The following is a 20,991-nucleotide window of genomic DNA, read 5'->3' as shown; positions in this document are numbered from 1 at the left end:
TATCTCAAAGCCTACACTAGACCCAAGTTCCAGATGTATGGCAAAATTGATCTCAGTGAGATTTGAGCTCAGATTGTAAAGAGCTGAAACCACAAGGTATTTTGCTTGATGCCCCAAGTTCAACCAATAATAATGATTTACCACAGGGGATGAAAGACGAGTCTCTTTTCAATGCTTTGTAAAAGGTTTGACTCCGTAAATGGTTGGATTAGGAGTGAAAATTTAAAAGATGTCAAAACAAAATATCAATATTCTAAAAGGAATGAGATTTTTCCTTTAACTCAATACCAATTTGCCTGTGATTTCCTTTAATAAAGTAATCTTATTTAAATCACAATCTCATTAGAACATGAAATTTCAGTTCGTTAATAACGGTATATTAATTTATAAAATTACAGCTATTTTACTAAACCCCTCAAGATTTTTATTATATTGAAAATGAAACACATTGGAAATATCTGCCATTAAAGGATTAAAGACACCTATTTAAAGAAGATGAAATAAGATAGCTTAGACGATTCAAATAAAAGTTAATGAGTGACTGGCACATGCGGCAATAATAAAAAGTGATGTATGAAAAATCAGAGAATTACAGAAAATATGCTAGAATAAGAATAGATCAAAGTCACTATTTTTAACATCCGCTTTGCTATGGGCCAGATGGAGTTTACTGAGACAGGTTTTCTCTGACCAGATGCCCTTCCTGTTGTGAACCTTCAGTTTCCAAGCAAGGTAGTATTTCTCATAGCCAGTCATGTTTTTTCCACAGAAGACTGGAAAACAATAATACTTATGACTGATGCTTGTTTCACAATCACATGATGTCAGGAGAAGGGTATACACACATGCACAGACATGTATACACAACAGGCTTATTTCAGTTTCCATTTACCAAAATCCACTCACAAGGGTTTGGTCAACCCAAGACTGATAGAAAACACTTGCCCAAAGTGCTGCACAGCGAGACTCAACCAATAACACATGATTAGGAAGCAACCTTGTCAACCACACAGGAAGTTTGTATCATAAAAACCCAGATTTTCATACTAATTCATGTTCCACACCACTTAAATAATGACAAAGTTATTTTACCAAATTTTTCATTATTTTCAAAATTAATTGAAATAAAAGCTGTATTTTCCACAGAAATGTAATGAGAATCATCAAGAAAATGGCTTAACTGTTCGATACCAACCTGCTCAAGTTTCACCCACTGGCTCCAGTATAATTTTTTATGGAAGAATATTTTATGACAAGATTAAATACCAGCTTGAATCCTTACAAATTGTTTTCAAAAACTGATTGAAACAGTTCATTAGATACAGGGGAAGTGAAAAGATTTAGTACCAGTTGTGTACTTGGACATTTTATTTACTATACATGTACTTTATTATTTGTATGTTTGGACTCAAGAAATCATCAGCAATATTTTGTAATTATTTTGTTCCTATTTCAGTAAACTATGATTTGGAGGTTCATATAGAGTTTGGTGCAGCAGAGAAGCAGCCTCTAACTGTAAGAGCTTATTCTAATTATACACATTTAATGCCCAAATCCATACCACAGATGTTAAATAATTAACCTTTAAATGGATAATATGCACATTTAGTGAAGTTCTCAGTAACTTGTGAAAAATTTCTAAATGCATGAAATCATTTCTATTTTGAGTACAAGACTACTTATGCTAGGGGAATAAGACTTTATTAAATTTATCTCATTAGCATACTGGTATTTATTTCACTGACAAAAGAGATGTTGAAACTTGAACAAAGTTGAATAATGGCAGATTGGAATTTAGAACACTCAGATACCATACTAGAGGGGCTAGCTCTGGTCTTTCAATACAAATATATTAATCATTCAAGCCTTTAAGTCAATTTGATTAAGCCATTGTAACACCTTTAAAGAAACTAAAAATTTCTCTTACTAAAAAAAAATTTCACTGGAAATAGTCAGTACTTTACTGTGTTTACAATACAGAAAACATCTTGACAGTAGACTTATTTCTCTTTTCAATTTTAAATTGCATATATCTAACCAATTTAGATGAAAAATCTTAGAACTACAAGGTCTGATCAAAGTGTATTTGAACTGGCACTAAGAAAGAAAACTACAATACATATCAATTCAGTATTCAATTTCCTTTGAAGTAGTCCCCTTCTGAAGCCACACACTTAGACAATATTGTTTCCATTGATGAAAGCATTCCTGGAACTCCTTTTTGTGGACAGCGGGCAGCTGCCTCGTCACATTCTCTCGAATTTCAACATCTTGAAATCTTGTTCCTTTCAAGTGGAATTTGATTTTTGCCTGGTTTCAGGGCCATAGCCATATACCCATTTCCTGTTGTGACCATTTTCAAAAAGTTTTTATTTTCCTCGACATAATCAAAGAGATCCTGCCCAGCTGTAACCCAGTCTTTTTGATACTACTGCACTCTACACACTTTATTTCTAAGCACTTCTATAAACAATGGGAGTGAGTGAGAATGTTATAACTTAGTGTGAATGAGTAACAGAGTTCAAGGTCAATCTGTACCAAGCAGCTTCACTTGGCATACTTTAGCTCCATTACCATAGCAACAGTCCTGATACTTTTTGATCAGACCTAGTATGATGAATTAACTAGCTTATTCCAAAGTGGTAAATTTAACTAGAAATACATTCAGTTCAATATCTCAAGATGTAATACTTGGACACATTGTTAGTGTTATATCCTCGGTAATGGGCGTTTTGGGTCTTATAATGGACACCCTCATCCAGGTGCCCTGAACATAAGCTGATCAAATCTAGGTCTGTGTCCAAGCAGCATTCTCACCCCACTAATCACCACTTTCCAGTTGAAACTTCTGTCTTGAGGCTCTTCTGTTCATTCATGTAATGCCTAGTGTTTCATAGGCCTCACCGAGGATATGACCTGCAACCCCTCAAATACCAACTTCCACAGGTAAACACCTCATTGTCCACCCATTCTTGCAGCACTCTCCTGCTAACTCCTGATACTCATATGTTCTTTTATATCCCCCTCTATCCTCTCAATATATTCAATCAAGAAACAAATGGAGGAGTCAATATTCGTGTTGACTAACTGAAAATACTCGTTTGACAACAGTCTGATTACTGCTCCTAGCTTTGATATGTTGATAAACATGTTTACCTTGGGATCCAATGCCAAACTGAATGTCCAATTTCTTCTTTACTAAAGGATTAGTGAATATACTATTAACACTCATGAGATGAGCCGTTTCAAAGCAAGGTAATATTTCCCCCATCCTTTGAATATGAACAGTACAATAGCAGGACAGACATTCCATTATGTTGCAAACGAATGACAGTATGGTGGTAATGTTAGTTGAGAACTATTGCATGATGTCAACAGGAGACAAATACGTAACCTACTACTAACACACACACACACACACAGAGCTGCTTTCAGTTTCCTAGTTGGCCTGGGCTATGTTTGCCCAAGTTGCCAAGCAACAGAACTGAACCTGAATTCTTTTCTTCTTACCAAATAAACACACCATATATTAATTCTACATTTGTTTGTTATTTTATGTCCACTGTCCGGAAATCTTTTGTCACATAACTGACCTCTTCCAAACAGACATAAAAAGAATAAGAATGACTATATAGTGCGTGTGTTTATTTGGCAAGAAAAAAAATGACCATCACAAAATATAACAATATCTGTTTCAATAAACGATTTCACATCAAGAATTTTGCAAAACAAATACATAAATGTGTTTGTGTGTGTGTTGCAAACAAAAGACCAAGATACTTGATGCCTTGCTGTAATCAGGAAGACCTATCCTCCACAGCAGAACTGCTGGTAAAGAGGATTGACTTGCAAGAATCCTGTGCCAGTGCCACAAAAGCACCCACCACACACTAAAGTGGTTGGCATTAGGAACCAAACCAAATCAGACTGGAAGCTGGTGCAGCTCTCCAGCTTGCTAGTTTTGGCCAAACCATCCAGCCCATGCCAGTATGGAAAATGGGCATTAAAAGAGGACACACACACACATATATCTATGTATATATATATATATATATATATATATATATATATATATATATATATGACAATTTCAAATGTACATTATGGTATATCTAATTAGAAACAATACAAATTTTAATCATTGCTGTGATGTGTTATCTAATACACGTGTGCAAATATGTCTCTTCAATTAACTGACTACACTTCCTGCAAAAGTCACTGAAGTAAATCACTGATTTACCAAAACGATAATGTAAATGACTAAATATCTATAGGCTCCCGCATTTCTTGACTTACAAGACATTTTTTACCTTGGGGGCAGAAAAAAAAAAAAAACCTAAAGTTATTCCACACCTTATTAATAAGCAGACTGAAGTTTGACAACTAAGTCCAGTCTTATCTGGAAGCCCAGTCTTGTAAGTCAACATTTAGAATTCACACACAATATATCCCAGAACTATGATCATCATATTGGTTTGTAATGTCATTTCTAAGTATTTTTTCATGCTTGCATGAGAGTATGTTGGGGCAGAGTTTTATTTACAACAAGATACCCTTCCTATTGCCAACCAAGGTAATAATCTATCAAAAACAGCCCAGACATGTTTACATGGAGAATTGGAAACAAGCAAAAACCATATGAATGAAGCACTTGTTTACAAAGCTGGGACATACTTTTGCAGTGGACAGCAAGTGAGCAGCACCATCATCGAAGCCATTATTTACAACCAACAAGCACACATGAAGGCAAGATAAATCCAAACTTACTGACTCACACACACCATTGTGTGTGTGAGTCAGTAAGTTACACGCAGACAGTACCTCTGATGTAAAGCTAACTATTTTAGTAATTCAGATGACACTACTACTCTACAACACTACACATTGGCAGTTAAACAGAAGGCAAACATACATAATTAGTTACAATTTATAAGTTGTAGAATATACCAAACAATATGACAACTAAGCAACAGTCTGGACCACTGCCAAGTAAAAAGAATAAAAAATGATTTATGAGTGGAGAAAACATTAAAGAAAACGGAAATGGAACAATAAAGTCTTCATCATACAATCATTAAATTCTCACTGGGGAAAACCATAAAATTATGGATACATAAAGTAAGAGGTACAGTCTCAACAAAGATGAAAATATTTGAGATTAGCAGACAAAGGAATGTACAAGATGAATCTGCTGGATCTTCATCTTGGTGCTGCCATTTCATGAAGAGACACGACATAAGCAAGAGCATAAAGCTCAAGAAGGCAAAAAAGCTAACATGAAGGAGTGGAGGCTAAAATGATTAATAATGGTCAGCAATAGTTCCCACTCCCATAGATCAAACGGCTCACTGAAGCAGATTTCTGATGGCCAGATGCTCTTGCTGTCAGAAGCCCTCACTATTTCCCATTAATGATAATGCCTTCCCATAGTCTGGACAGGTTTCCATACAAGACTACAAACAAACAACACTGTTTGCATGATGGTGATTATTTACAGTTGGTGTACAATATCAAGACTACAAAACAGAACCACATACACACTACCAAGATACATTTCTTTTCAAATTTTTAACTTTGTAGATTCTTTTTAAACCTTTTATATGAATTTTTCAGTGTGCCACACAGTCAAATGAATTACATTCTCACAGCTCTGCCCCCCATGCCAAATCCAGGTCAGAAGAGACAGACAAACAGACAGTGTGTGTGTGTGTGTGTATACGTACACACATTTACAAACATAACATTAAATTCAAAAACTCGAAAAATCTTTAACCCTCCAAGGAAACAAAATATCTAAAATACAAAAGGCAAATGACTATCCACCGTCTTTCTCAATATACAAATTTAATTCTTTAACTACACCTAACAACATATAATGACTACATGAACCCACACAACTAGTTAACCATCACCAAAATACCATCCTCTTTGCCAACTAACTGCTCAGAATATTACTTCTGAAGTGTCTCACAAAACACTGACCTCCATCTCATCAAGTGTGCTGAAATTATCCATTGGCAACTTTAAATGGCAAAAAAAAGTTGGTAATTTCAAAACCAAATAGACACAAGAACATTATTTTATGCATTTAATTAACCAACAGCATTCAGTTTCTCTTTCAAGTAACATTCCATGTTCCCAAAAGGAAGAAAATATGTTAGACGCTGCTATTGTGTTTGCATACTGTCATCAGTTGTAGTTTCATCCATCAAGGTCCACAAATGTTATCTCATCTCTCCAAACCTGAATTCTTTAACCATAACTAACTACTGGATCAATGACCAAACCTTATCTACTCTCCCACTTATTTTTTTCAGTCTTCTGTAGTAAACCAAAGCATATACAAACGCGTGCACTGAAACACATACATTTATATCTGAAAACGCACACACAAATGCAAGTCTACATACTCATTTACAAGTACACTCTTAAGCAAACATGTATATACAAGTATAAGCATACATGAGGAGTGCTTTATCTTGTGCTTATGAGCAATTTTTACATCATCAGATTATGACACATATTCAAAGTACGTCACAAACAACAAGCAAGTTCAAGATGAACAAAAACTATTCATCATGTCTTCTCAGACTTTGCCAATAAAAATATGCTGCGAGGTTGTGTAGTAAGAAGTTTGCTTCCCAACCACATGGCTCCGGGTTCAGTCCCACTGTGTGGTACCTTGGGCAAGTGTCTCCTACTATAACCTCAGGCCGACCAAAGCCTTGTGAGTGGATTTGACAGATGGAAACTGAAAGAAAACCATCGTATATGTGCAAGTATGTGTTTGTCCCCAAACACTGCTTGACAACTGGTGTTGTTTCCATCTCCATAACAGTGGTTTGGCAAAAGATATTGATAGAATAAGTACCAGGCTTAACAAAAAAAAAAAAAAAGTACTAGGGTCAATTCATTTGACTAAAAAAATTGCTCAAGGTGGTGTCCCAGCACCGCTGTAGTCTAATAAAACATATCAAATCAACAGGACTTCATTTTGGAGTTTTGCCTTTTATCAGTTTTATTTCTTAGGTGGTTTTATGCTCACACAAAATACACATGCTTGTCAAAGTCACAATATTTATGCCCTTTGATGTAAGCCCTCCTGAAACTGCTCCTGAGTCTACGATACAAATTTCATGATTTCAAGCAATTTAAATTAAAATTGCTTCAAATTTGCATCAAAATTTTTTATAAAATCATTTCACAATATAGGCGCAGGAGTGGCTGTGTGGTAAGTAGCTTGCTTACCAACCACATGGTTCAGAGTTCAGTCCCACTGCGTGGTACCTTGGGCAAGTGTCTTCTACTATAGCCTCGGGCCGACCAAATCCTTGTGAGTGGATTCGGTAGACGGAAACTGAAAGAAGCCCGTCGTATATATGTATGTGTGTGTGTGTACATATATATATATATATGTATGTATATATGTATGTGCGTGTGTTTGTCCCCCACCATCGCTTGACATCCAATGCTGGTGTGTTTATATCCCCGTAACTTAGCGGTTCGGACTTACAAAGAATAAGTCCTGGGGTCGATTTTCTCGACTAAAAGTGGTGCTCCAGCATGGCCACAGTCAAATGACTGAAACAAGTAAAAGAGTAATATTAACTGAAAAGTAATGCATTCAACAGAGATAATATGTTAAGAGGTAAAAAGGATCCTTTTCCCACATTTTACACAAGCTTTACTAAACACAGGACACTTTGATAGCATATGTTTACATACACTAGAGCTACACTTATAAATCAATTTATACTTGTTTCTATCAACATACAAGGCAGTGATATCATCAAGATTGTTTTCACTTTCATGCATCTGAAATTTAAAAATCATTTCAAGCTGTTGACTGAAATCAATACATGCACTGAGCTTGAGAAAGAAGACTTGGTCGATTCATGATATTTACTTTATTTTCTGTGTATAATGGTGTCATCAGTTATAGATTTCTTACAGGCTAGTCACAAGTCTAAATTCGTGCTGGTGAAAATGACAATGGGAGTGTGTGCAATTTGGGAGGATTAAATACCATAAGTTGGGTTTTTGATTTTTTCTTAATCCTTCTGATACCAACATACCTAAAACCACACCCTAGTTCCATGTTTTAAAGTAATAATTAAAACTTTCCATCAAAATTGCATGCTATGGTGTTCCAAACACCAGCTTACAAAATCATTTTCAAAATTATTTAAAACAAAGATTGGTGTATTTTAACAGAAATATAGTAACAGAAAGGTTAAGGTGTTAAAAACAAATGGTAAATTTCCTCTTTGATAGGATGCCAACCTTATAGATAACATAGCTAGATCAGCTAAGTGAAATAATATCTGAAAGTCGAATACCATATTGATTTAGCTATTTTGCATCTAAGATATGCAATGAAGTGCAAGAGAACATGGATAGCTGTGTTAATAAATGCACCTCACAGCCATACAATTCTGGAGTCATCTCACTGCACAGCATCTTAGGTTAGCATCTTCTGCCATACACTCTGGGATAAACCAATGCCTTGTGAACTAAATATGGCAAATTGTATGTGCATATACACTGAAATAAAAGATGTGCCCAAAGCAAAACTGTACAAGACCCAATATGCCAGTTTCTTCAATAGTACCATCCTACCTGCACTCTTATATGCAAGTAAGACATGGGCTACTATGAAGAGAAAGAACTTTGATTGGCTGTAATACAAAGGAGCCATGGAAAGATCCATGCTCAGAATATCAGAAATGAGGTCAGATGAAAATTGAGTGAAGTGACTGCTGTGATTGCAGAATACCAAAAACAAAGATTCTGCATCAGACATACCCAAGATTCAAACAAGTGGACCAGTGAAAGTGGCCAAGTGGTATCCAAGAGATCGGGAAAGGCCACTCAGAAGGACTCCATACCAGTAAGATGATTTAGTTAAACAACTTGGGACAAGATGGTACAGAAGGGTGCAATCAAGAAAGAATTGGAAGTGAATTGAGGAAATATTCAATAGTTTAGTCAATACAAATGATGATCGATATGTATACACACACACACACACACACACAGTCATCATTTAACATCTAATTTCCTTGCTGGCCTGGGTTGGATGGCTTAACAGGATCCAGCAAGCCACGGGGACACATCAAGCTCCAATCTCAGCTTTAACAGTCTCTATGGCTGAATGTTTTCTCTATTGTAAAAATATACCCAGCACTTTACAGTGTACTGGATGCTATTTTTTGTGCCAAAAGTGAATTTGGGTGAAAACTGAAGTATGCGTGCGTGCGTGTGTCTACTTGACATCATGTAATGTTGTGAATGAATCATTTCCAATATTCTGCAAAAACGTCTTTGACCTTGGGAAAATGCTGCCTTGCTTGGAAACAGGCAAGGGTTGGCAACAGGAAGGGTATCCAGTCATAGAAAATTGGCTTCAATAAGCTTCATCTGATCCACACAAGCATGTAAAAGATGTTTAATGGTAATGACACACACCACCCACACACACAACTATGAGCATGTAGAAGCATCAAATTACTGCTAAGAATCTGTATTTAATCCACTTAAGCTGTTCAGACACTCCTTTGCCAATTTCCCATCAAAAGTGACTAGCCAGTTAGAAACAATGATATCACTGTTCACAAATATATGATATAAAATAAATAAACAAAATAATTGAAATAAATCATGACTTTAATAAGGAAATAAACTTGAGTATTGTGTGTAAAACAGAGTTTGAAAGAAAAAAAAAGTCTGAGAAATTTAGGTATGGTTATATTTTCAAAGAAGCATATTTGTAACACCAAATTAACAAATTTTTAAGTGAAGTGAAGTTTGTTTCTGAGTAACTAATGACCATCTTCCCTGCTGTAATTGTTTTACTTTCAACACATCACCTGTTAGGCAAGTACATCTCCAAAATATATACTTGTAAATCTCAAAGTAAGTTCAGTACTTATCTATATTTCATTTCTACTCATAACTAATAATTGTTAATATACACATGGAAGCCACCTGGCTCAAACTAGCCTATTTGTTTAGTAAATATGACAATCTTTTGTTTCAGTCATGCTGGGGCACTGCCTTGAAGGGTTTTAGTCAAGCAAATCAACCCCAGGCCTTTTTTTTAAGCCTAGCACTTATTCTATTAGTCTTTTGGCTGAGCCACCAATTTACAGGGACATAAACACAGCAACATTGATTGTCAAGCGATGGTGATGGCCAGAGTCAAAAACACACAGATATATACTCTTTTACTCGTTTCAGTCTTCTGATTGTGGCCATGCTGGAGCACCGCCTTTAGTCGAGCAAATCGACCCCAGGACTTATTCTATCGGTCTCTTTTGCCGAACCGCTAAGTTACGGGAACATAAACACACCAGCATCGGTTGTCAAGCGATGTTGAGGGGACAAACACAGACACACAAACACATACATATATACAACGGGCTTCTTTCAGTTTCCGTCTACCAAATCCACTCACAAAGCTTTGGTCGGCCCGAGGCTATAGTAGAAGACACTTGCCCAAGATGCCACGCAGTGGGACTGAACCCGGGACCATGTGGTTGGTAAGCAAGCTACTTACCACACAGCCACTCCCACGCCTATAATATATATATATATATATTAGTTATATATTCTGTTAATAATGTCGTCGAAAACAGTATAAAGCTGGTCCACCTTCAGATTTACCTTGTGCTATCCAGTAATAGAATTATATATACTTCCAGGTTTGAGTTTGGGTATCTGTTTTAAATGAAAACATTTTTGGGCATCTGTTATAAATGAAAAGATTGGAGTCAACAAGAAGGTGTAAGATTGGAATTTCTTAATCACTACAATTGTTTCCACACAATGTAGTTCTCCAGGAGTGCAGGTACTTGATTATGAAACTGTTTCCCTGCATTATGAGATCTAGTTGCGTTTCCTCAGGCGAAATGTAAATATTGACAACGTAAGTTTGAAATTCTCAGCTTCAAGAACATCCCCTCTATTGTGGCCTGAATTTAGAAGTAGTCACTGAGCTTATCAGAGTATGTTGCTGCTCAAGGGCCGTTCACAAACTGCTTTGAATGTGTAGATGTAGTAGGATGGTAATTCTGGTACTGTTAAAGTGGTTGCTGTTTTAAAGGGATTGGCATTTTATTTCTTTGTAGTGCTGATTTATTCTTCATGCTTGGTTACACATGCAATTTACCTAAGCTGACTTTCGAGATTCAACACTCAGACACAAACACACAAGTTTCTTTCAGTTTCCATCTACCAAATCCAAACTTCCTGTTTTAAAGAAATTGAAATTAAAACCTTCCAGCAAAATTTTATGATCCAAGCACCAGATTAATAAGGACAAAGTTATTTTAACTTTTACATTTTCAAAATTGAGAGAAATATGGTGTATGCATGTTTGAGTCTGTCCTTTTGTCTTACCATCACATGATGGTTGTAAACAAGCAACACCATCATACAAGCAGTGTCATTCATTTCCAATCTTCCATGTAAACTGGTGCAGACTGGCAACAGGAACGACATCCAGCCACACAGAACTTGCCTCAATGAATTCCATTTGATTCATGCAAGTATGGAAAAGTGGTCAATAAAACAAATAGGAACCTATGTAAAATGAATCAAGTAGAGTTACCACTGTTACACAGGGACAGGACATTTCTTTGTTGGCAGTTAAAATGTCTAGACAACAAAAACAAAACCTAATTCAAAACCATCCACTAAACACTTCGAAATAGACAGAAACAGCTGAATGTCCAGTTAAACAAGAGTTCATTCTGACAAGTTATTCAAACTTGCCTTTGTGATTGCCAATAGACAACAATTACAATTTAGATAATAAAATGAAGCCTACTGCTTTAAAAATGTTTATGACTCATTACCACAATGTAATTAATCAACTGAAAATAGAGACTTCCTGAGCTCATTCATAATAATAATATGGAAATGAATATGACATAGATTACCAAAATCTTTTATACTCCATAAGGCTAGTTGTGTGGTAGTCGAATCAAAAGAGAATAATACAAAATTATCTGCACACAAAAACAGTCTGCAATACAATCAATTTTTACATCATTGCAGATCTGTAATACAACTCTTTTGTATGCATCTCAATCCTGCATCACCTCAGCTGTAAGAGCTTATTCTCTTAAAAGGAGTTTAACCACTTTCTCAATCCACTTTTGCATCCAATGTATTTTTAATCCTTTCATGAAACATTTGAGATCAACACATCTTTTCAAAAATGCTGTTTCAGGTAACTGTGTCACAAAGAAGTTTGTTTTAGGTTCAGTCCTTGCGTAAGTGTCTTCAAATACAGCCTCAGGCCAATCAAAGCCCTGAGTGCAGGTGGTAGACAGAAACTCAACAAAACCTGTTGTGCATGCACGTTTCATGGGTTTGACATCATATAATAGTTGTAAATAAGTATCACTGTCATACAAGCAGTATTATTCATTTGAAATCAGGTGAGGATGGGTGACAAAGGTTTCTAGCTGTAGAAATTCTGTCTCAATGAATTTTGTCAGACCCATGCAAACTTGGAAAAGTAATTATGATGAATGTTTTTTTCACTTTTAAGATAGTAGGCTACTTAAAGAGTGTTTGGCTTCTATTGCTAGCAGGATCAATCCTATAGCGACATACTCACTGGCTTTTGTATTGTGATCTACAAATGCTATGAAGACAGCCTTAAATTACTACTAGAAGGAATCCCTGCTTCCTCCCATAACAGGTAAATTTATACTCATTAGGCTCAGACCTCCAGCAAAGGCCTCCTTTCAGTTACCAATGACCTTTCTCCTTCCCACCAAGTAGTGAAAGTGACCTATCTAGAAAACTGGACAATCAAAACAAACCCAACATTACATGAAAATGGTTCTGCTTTAATTGTATAATGGAAATAAAGATTCTATGAACTGCAGAAAACAACTCATCTAGGAGGGCAGTAATTGTAAATTAAAACAATAGCGAGAACAATCTGATGCTGATATTATAAAATGCACCCAGTCCATACTGTAAAGTGCCTGGTGGGGTTTGAACATTGAAATCCCAGAGTCAAAATCTCAAATATAATCCAAGAAATTTCTTAAATCCTTTACAGGATATTTGTTTACATTTTCAAAAGGGTATTTAAGAAGTATTAAAAAGATTAAGATTAGGACAGTCATAGGCAACACAGCAGTAACAATGATTTTTGAAAATGAGTCACAGTCAAGCTGACATAAGCAAAAGAAACATTTCTATAGGGTCCTCTTGCAGACTAATAAAAGACTACAGTGACTTTGTTATAACTAATATCATGATGAGTCTAAGTTCGTGTGTACATGGAGGCTATGGTTTGGATATAAGGAATAAAGAAAAATCAAGGATGCTGGTATTCTGTGATACAAATGACAATCTTTTGCAAAACAAATTTTAGAAAACCAGCCAGCCACCTGATTGGTACCACTCTGGCAAAGACTTCATGCTTGCCAGAAAATGGGACAAACAACTGGCTAGGAATACTAAGTCATTCTCTGGTGAATGAATGTACATAGAGCAGTGTTGAGTGAGCAGAGTATAATAGTTAATATGTACTCAGGGATAGAAGATAAACTGGGACAGAGTGTATGAGGGTGAGCTGAAAAGTTCATAGGCTGTGAAACCTTGCAGTAACTTCAACTTTTAATAACTGCATTGTTTCTTTCTAGGTAAACTGACATTTGATTGTCAAGGAAGACTTCAAAAGTAACTAGTAGCAACTTCTCTTCAAAATGGACAAAATTTGGGATTGTAGTGTTAACTACCTGCAGAAAAAGGGTTTAGCCCCCAAGGGCATTCAAGCTGACAGTTACATTACTCCAGTTTTATCACTAGTGCATAAAGTGGGCAGCTGAATTTAGGTAAGGAAGGGAGAATCTTGAAAATGACCCGACGTCTGGGCATCCTGCAACTGTCAAAAATACACTGAACATGTTTACCACATGGTAATGTATGACAGGTGATTGGCAATAAATCAAATAGACAATGCTATTAACATATCCCATGAGAGAATTGAGGATATTCTCCACAATGAACTTAGCATGACAAAGGTTTTTGTTCAGCAGGTGCCACGTTTTCTGACACCTGATCAAAAGCACACCAGGCTGATCACATGAGAAAATCTGACATTGTCTGAGGTAGATCCCGCTTGAACATTTTCCTAAGCCAGAATGAGGGCTGGCTTCTTCATTTTCAGCCAAAGAGTTCCATGAAGTGGACCCCCCCCTCTTCACCTGCTCTAAGAAGGCCAATGTTGTTTTTATTTGCAAGGGGTGTGATGGCCTCTTTTTTTAGATGTAAAAGGCATTGTGTTTGTTGACTATCTTCAGAAAGGCCACACCATCAATGAAGAGTACTATGTCAACTTGCTGATGCAGCTGGCTATTAAGATCAAAAGCCCAGGAAAACTGATGAAAGAGGTCTTATTACATTGGGACAATGCTCTAGCACATAAGTCCTTGTGCCGTGTATGACTGGCTCTGATCATGTTAATTGCTCTCTATTCTCATTTGGCCCTGTTCAACTCATCTATTCCCCAACATAAAAAAAACTTGGCTGGCAACCAGTATTGCAATGATGATGACATCTACTGTTGATGTCTTTTTTGACTAACAGGATGAAAAGCTTTTCCACCAAATTGATCAAAGCACTGCAACCCCAAAAGAAGTCAGTGGACCATAAGGGAGTCCTCATTCAGTCACATTCCATGGGAGTATCTTGGTCAGTCTATGACCTTTTCAGACAACCCTCATATGGCAGATAAAATCCCTTGTCATATGTAAACTCAAAGTTCCATAGGTGGAGATGGCTATGAACCAAATGACAAATGAGTTTCTAAGAAACAACCAGCAGAGAACCACAGACCATATGTTTGAATGGAGCAAAGTTCCAACCACAAAAAAAAATAACAGGCTGGTGGCATATGATAGAGCTATAAAAGCCACAAGGTAAGAAAGAATGAAGAAAAACGAGTAAGGGAATGATACTGGGTAGCTAAAAAAAAAAAAAGCCAGGTGTCAAGTATATTGAGCAAAGAGTAATTGAAAGTTATGAGCTTTACCAATGTTCTGCATAATGACAAAAAGAAGCAGGGAAATGTTATTTCGAGAGATTCCTGAATTGAGGGGAATATGCAGGAGAAAGAGGGACTACACCCAAACAGACCCAATATGAAACCAACTATTTAGGCTGACAGCTCTACTTTCAGAAATAGTAGCTAAGATATTGAAAATATCTGGTGAAGCTGGATGTGCTGGCTTTTGCAAAGTTAATCAGATAGTACAAGATGGTGCTTTCTGAAAAAATGGCATAGTGGTAACAGCATCACCTGCTCTGGGAAGCAACAATAGAAACATTAAATTGATGGACCAAGCTAAAAAAAAAGTGGTAGAAAGAGCTACAGCATAGCTAATTAAAAATCAGTTTGGGTTTAGACCTAGGGCAAGTAGCCATTGATGTTTGCTTAGTGGGACAACTGCAGAAGTTCTTTGCCAAGAGTAAGCCAATATATCAAGCATTCATTGAACTGGAGAAGGTTTTTGTCAAGGTAGTCTAGTGACCACTGAGAAAGCTAGTGCAAATGAATGGTTCTGAGAGCTATAGAAGTTCTCAGTAATGCAAGAGTTAGCAATGAGTACAGTTAGATATTTAGCATGCATGCTCGTGTCCAAGATCGGTTCTCAACACCCTCCTGTTATTAGTTTCCATCAATAACAGAGGAATTTAAGACCAGGTGTCTTCAGAATGCCAATGACCTAGTCCTCACAGATAAATCAGTCGATGAATTAAAGGAAACATTCCTAACGTGGAATTTTGAAGTCTAAAAGTAAAACGAAAGAAAAAAAAAATACAGCTGTCTAATGGAATGTGGCCACGTTCCATAAGCAGAAAAGGAATAGAAACTATGTATCCAATGTAAAATACAGGTGCAAAGAAATTATTTCACAACAGGGTTGATAGAGAGGAAACCTTTGTATGCAAGAGATGAACAGTAGTAGTTAGCAGTTGACTCAGTATATAAAGAGAAATGCGATCCACCAAACATGTAATTTTACTAGTTTTTATAGAACAAGCCTTTCTTCCCTTTATCAATGGTGTCTGGAATGGTGGATAAATGGATGAAAAAGGACTCCACATACAAAAAATTAGTTGCCAAATGGATAGCAACACTACAATATAACGCAAACACCAAGCAATGGAGACTACAAACGGTGAACCGGAAGTCATTAAGAGACGGCTGGAATGTCTTACAGCATGTTCCCACCTTCTGTACTAGAGTTCAAATTCCGTAGAGAGTCATCATTCCCAGAGTCGATATCGACTAAGTATGAAGGTCGATTCTCGCTTTCTCTCTGAATCGGATACGTAGGGCAGTAGTAATAGGGTACGCGAGTGGGGGAAGATTACTGCCAACGTCCCTTTCTCCAGAGCTGAATGAGGTGCTAACAAGGTTTCCTCAGGAGAACCGTCTGCGGACAAGATGTGCAGTACGGAATGGAAAAAAAGGAAAAGAATTATAACTAAATACAATGCCAACAAATAAAGCAATACTTTAAATTAAGGAAAATACTATTCTGAGTGGAAACATAAAATAGGCAACGAACGAATTGGCAGAATCGTTAGCGCGTCGGATAGCATATCTTACGGTATTCGTTTCGACTTCCTCTGCTCCGAGTTCGAATGTTGGGAGACAAGGACAAAAGCTAAATAGAGAAACCGAGGCCAACTCCTGAACATACACAATGAAAGGAAGCGTTGAAGATTGTGCTTTTTGTCTAAACATGGTAAATAACAGGACCAAAAGTCAGAGAAACCGATTATCACCCAATAAATGTATCGTTCAAATACAGAGAATTTAGTAAACACACACTTTGTAACTATAAAAGTTTTGAGAAATTGACATTTCGGTACATGCTACCTTTTATTTTTTACTGGTTTCAATCTAGACTGCGACCATGCTGGAGCACCACCTTGAAGAGTCAAAGAAATTAACCCCAGTATTTATTTAAAGATGTGCTTATTTTATCTCTTTTGCCGAACTGCTATGTTACAGGCTCGTAAACTAACACCGGTTGTCAAGCGGCGGTGGGAGACACGACGAGTTTCTATCAAGTCCCGTCTACCAAATCCACTCACAAGGCTTTGGTTAGCCCAGGTTTATAGTGGAAGACACTTACCTAAAGCGCAGCACAGTGGGACCGAACCCAAGACCACATGGTTGAGAAGCAGGTTTATTCGTACAACCTCGCTTCTGCTTTTTTTTTTTTTTTTTTTGTCATAAGAAAATACTTTGATATAGTATGCATTATTTCCTGGTATTTTATTAGACGTAACTAATTACACACAAAATTAATATCACTCATTTGATCTACCATTTGCGTTAACTAGTACCATATTTTGACAAATTCCAAGAATTACAGTCGCTTCATCACCCGGGGATGTGCGCATAGAGTAATTCTGTATTTAAATCCCCCCCCCCCCAAAAAAAAAGAAACAGCATTTTCACACACACCCATCATCAATGATGAAAGCAATAAGAGGAATAATCCAAGCGAGGAAAGAAAAATAAAGATATTCAGATAGGAATGTCTCATCAGTGTGTGTGTGTGTAGTAAAGGATATCGCTGCATCAACCTATGTTGCTCATTTTAGCTGAACTCTGCAAAAAAAAAAAAAATAGCAGCCAAATCTCTCAACCCACACCCTACCATCATTAAAAAAGTACAAACAATGGATAATATATTCCCGGGTACATTAGAAAAAAAGAAAAATTCTCATGGCTTGAATGCCTGCTAACATAAAAAAAAAATACGTAGCTTTAAAACTTATACAATTAATTGGCCGAAAGAGATTGTGTGTGCCTATCTTAAAATACAAGAGAAAACTAATTTTTTTTTTAATTCTAGAAAATAACCGAAGTTACTTCGAGAAAAAAATAGAAGTTGATTTAGTAAACACTTTTCCATGTTCTATTTTTCAGTACGAAAAACTTTAGGGGTTGTTTCAACAGTTTATAATTCATAAATTATTCTGAGAGAATATATATACATAAATAGAAACAAATTAGCAAGCGACATAACAGTCTTATTTTTTATAAACTTTTTCAAATGAATAGTTGAAATACCAAAGAACTGTAAGAGGAAGTATAACAGGTTTTATAGAATTCTTTAAAAGTTTCGGCCTGTTTTATCTTTTTAAGTTAATATATCAACAAAAAAATAATAACTTACCTTCTTGAGGTCCACATTGTGGTCAATTCTCCAAGCTTGTAAAGACCGATATTGCATCATTAACAGTATGAAGACGACCAGGCCCATGGCACCAGCAACAGTAGAAAACACGATAAGATAAATCATCATGAATGGAAAAATTTGTAAGAAAAATATATCCGCCCGGTAGCAACTATCTTGGTAGTTTGAAGGGCTGTTGTTGATGTGATGAATTGATGGTTCGGCTGGAGGCGACAGTGCAGAAATACTGTTGTAATAATTTGGTTGTTCGGTTAGTGGAGACCGTGTCGTTATGTTGACATTTATAGTGTCGACACAGACGGCAGCACCTCTTCCCCTTCTCTAATGTCGACAAACTATTTGATAGCAACATGGAACACCTCTAAACAAACCGGAGCGTTCAGAGCGACTGAAAAATTGTTTTCGCTTTTCATCAGTTTTTAAAACCGAAGAAAGCAAACATAAAACTGTTAGGTTTTATGGCCAATTTGTTTAAATTTGCTAATTAGGGAGAAAAAACGTTCAATGACCGCGTTTCTAAAGAAAAAATACCTACATTGATGAATAATGTAGTTAAACGAGTATTATAGTTTCTCTGTTAACATTAATTCTTTTGTAAATATTTCCGTGGAGCGAAGTTCCATATTAAGTAGAACCACAATGCGACTACTTTAAGACGAAGGCACTCAGTAAAACAAAATACTTCTGGCTTGTGCAGAAGAATATAGGCTACCAGCTTAACATATTTCTGCCAAACATTTGTTTTTGTTAAACAACAAAAACGAAAACATCTTCAAAACATGACACAAGTCCTCCAAGACTTGACACAAGTCTGTCCTGAACGGTTGATGGGCGAGATTCGACTTACGAGAAAGGCTAACACAAAATATTACTGAAATTTTGTTAGCAAGTGAAGTGTTAAGTATCTTTACGTTATTATCCCGAATATAACGTCATAGAGATAGGTTTCTGTCGGAACAACGATTTATCTGGTAGCTACAGCGTATGTGACATTCTGTTGTAACATTTTTATAGTCTCCACTGGCAAAAGTAGAATGTCGCCATGATGGCGGTCATGTGACTAGCACAAAAAGCACGTGGGAAATGAGGCAAAACACACGCGGTTTCCAAGAGGTCATACAGGCTATCGGCTGTTGAACGCCTGCTGAACCACATACACACAAATGTGATATATTATTGGAAATGTCTTTTACTTTGGGTCGAGTCGAAACTTTACATTGAATAACTGAATCTTTGTTTTTATAGAAATGAAATTCTTGGGAAATACGAAATAATAACATATATTTAAAACTGCGTTATCTTTTATGAGGCAAAACACACGCAGTTTCCAAGAGGTCATACAGGCTATCGGCTGTTGAACGCCTGCTGAACCACATACATACAAATATGATATATTATTGGAAATATCTTTTACTTAGGGTCGAGTTGAAACTTTACATTGATTAACTGAATCTTTGTTTTTATAGAAATGAAATTCGTGGTACATACGAAATAATAACATATATTTAAAACTGCGTTATCTTTTAATTTATGTCTTATGCAAATCCACTTCCAAAACCCTTATGCTGCAGTGTAAAGTCTTTTACTTTTGATTCAGATCTAATTCTAAACTTCATATTTGGAAGTTTAAAGTCTTTTACGCTTATGAAAATCCAACTCTAAGCTCCATGCTGCAGAGCACAGAAACTAAAACCATATTCTGCAGACTAAAATGTTTGACGTTTCATTTTACTTTTTCCCTACTGACATGGATCCATTTATAGTTGGAATTTTTCTTAGTCATATTTACTATCAATATGTTTTATTGATAACTTTATAGTGAAACTACCATATTTTCTTATATCATCTTTGATATATATTTTGTGTTCGACCGTGTGACGCGTATAAATAAAAGGAGTCCTCTGTTTTTTCCATTCGTCACCATTTCTCCTTTTTGAGTTCGCACGGTCGTTCTTACAATTGGTGACCCCGACGTGATTCGTTCATACAGCCCTTCTGATCTGTACAGCCTACGTGATCCTGTTCACACAGTTTCACTTAAAAACGGTGACTAAATGCCAGTAATAGAACAAAAGTTCTTTAAGTCTTTTTCACTACATCTTTTTTTTTATTTCGTCTGTTTGTCTTCGACAAACCGACTGGTGCGAGGCTAGTGTAGTGAAACTACCTATCGCCATTAGATACAAAACTACTATCACCATTACATACAATCTTCTCATTTAAATATAAACAAGCGCGGGCGTAGCGGAGAACCCATTCCTTGTCATCACGTGACTGATTAATATTCGAAGCGGCAACTTCTTCAAACCGTTCCCGCCAGAACGAAAACTGACCAATCACAGCCCTTAATAAGGTCACGTGATAGTGTTTTTCTACTACCGTCTTGGAGCCCCCTTAACGTTTTAAATAGAGCAACTCATACCCAGCAAATTGGTCTCGGTTCAGTTCTCTTTGAGATCTGTTCCGTGTACCACACGACAGCAGCAGCAACAATCAGCCAGCGACCACTTCAACAGCTTCGTCCAAAGATGACCACCAATGACGCCGCCACATTCAGCAACACGAATCTACGACTACTAACCAGCATCATCGTCATGACCAACACGATTCTACGATTACTACTAACCAGCATCAATCACCACCAGCGTCAACACGACTTACTATGTACACCAAACTAAACCACTGCGGCACATCTCTCTCTTCGATTCTGTTAGGTGACTCAGCTTCACCACGATAATAA

At 36.6% G+C, this 20,991-nt stretch overlaps 1 protein-coding gene across 1 annotated transcript in view; it reads right to left on the bottom strand.

Moving 5' to 3' along the window:
* Nucleotides 1–19,318, bottom strand: part of LOC106881316 (uncharacterized) — a 47,651-nt gene extending 28,333 nt beyond the window's left edge. Inside the window, exon 1 of the mRNA XM_014931660.3 lies at nt 18,231–19,318. Within this exon, the coding sequence (XP_014787146.1) occupies nt 18,231–18,359 (129 nt within the window). The 5' untranslated portion in view covers nt 18,360–19,318. The remainder of the gene's footprint in view (nt 1–18,230) is intronic.
* Between the last annotated feature and the right edge of the window lie 1,673 nt (nt 19,319–20,991).

The sequence above is a fragment of the Octopus bimaculoides genome, chromosome 5 (genome assembly GCF_046866305.1).
Source record: "Octopus bimaculoides isolate indiv1 chromosome 5, ASM4686630v1, whole genome shotgun sequence".
In the NCBI taxonomy this organism is placed as follows: domain Eukaryota; kingdom Metazoa; phylum Mollusca; class Cephalopoda; order Octopoda; family Octopodidae; genus Octopus; species Octopus bimaculoides.
Note: the sequence above shows the minus strand (reverse complement) of the source record. Positions and strands in the feature narration are given on the sequence as shown.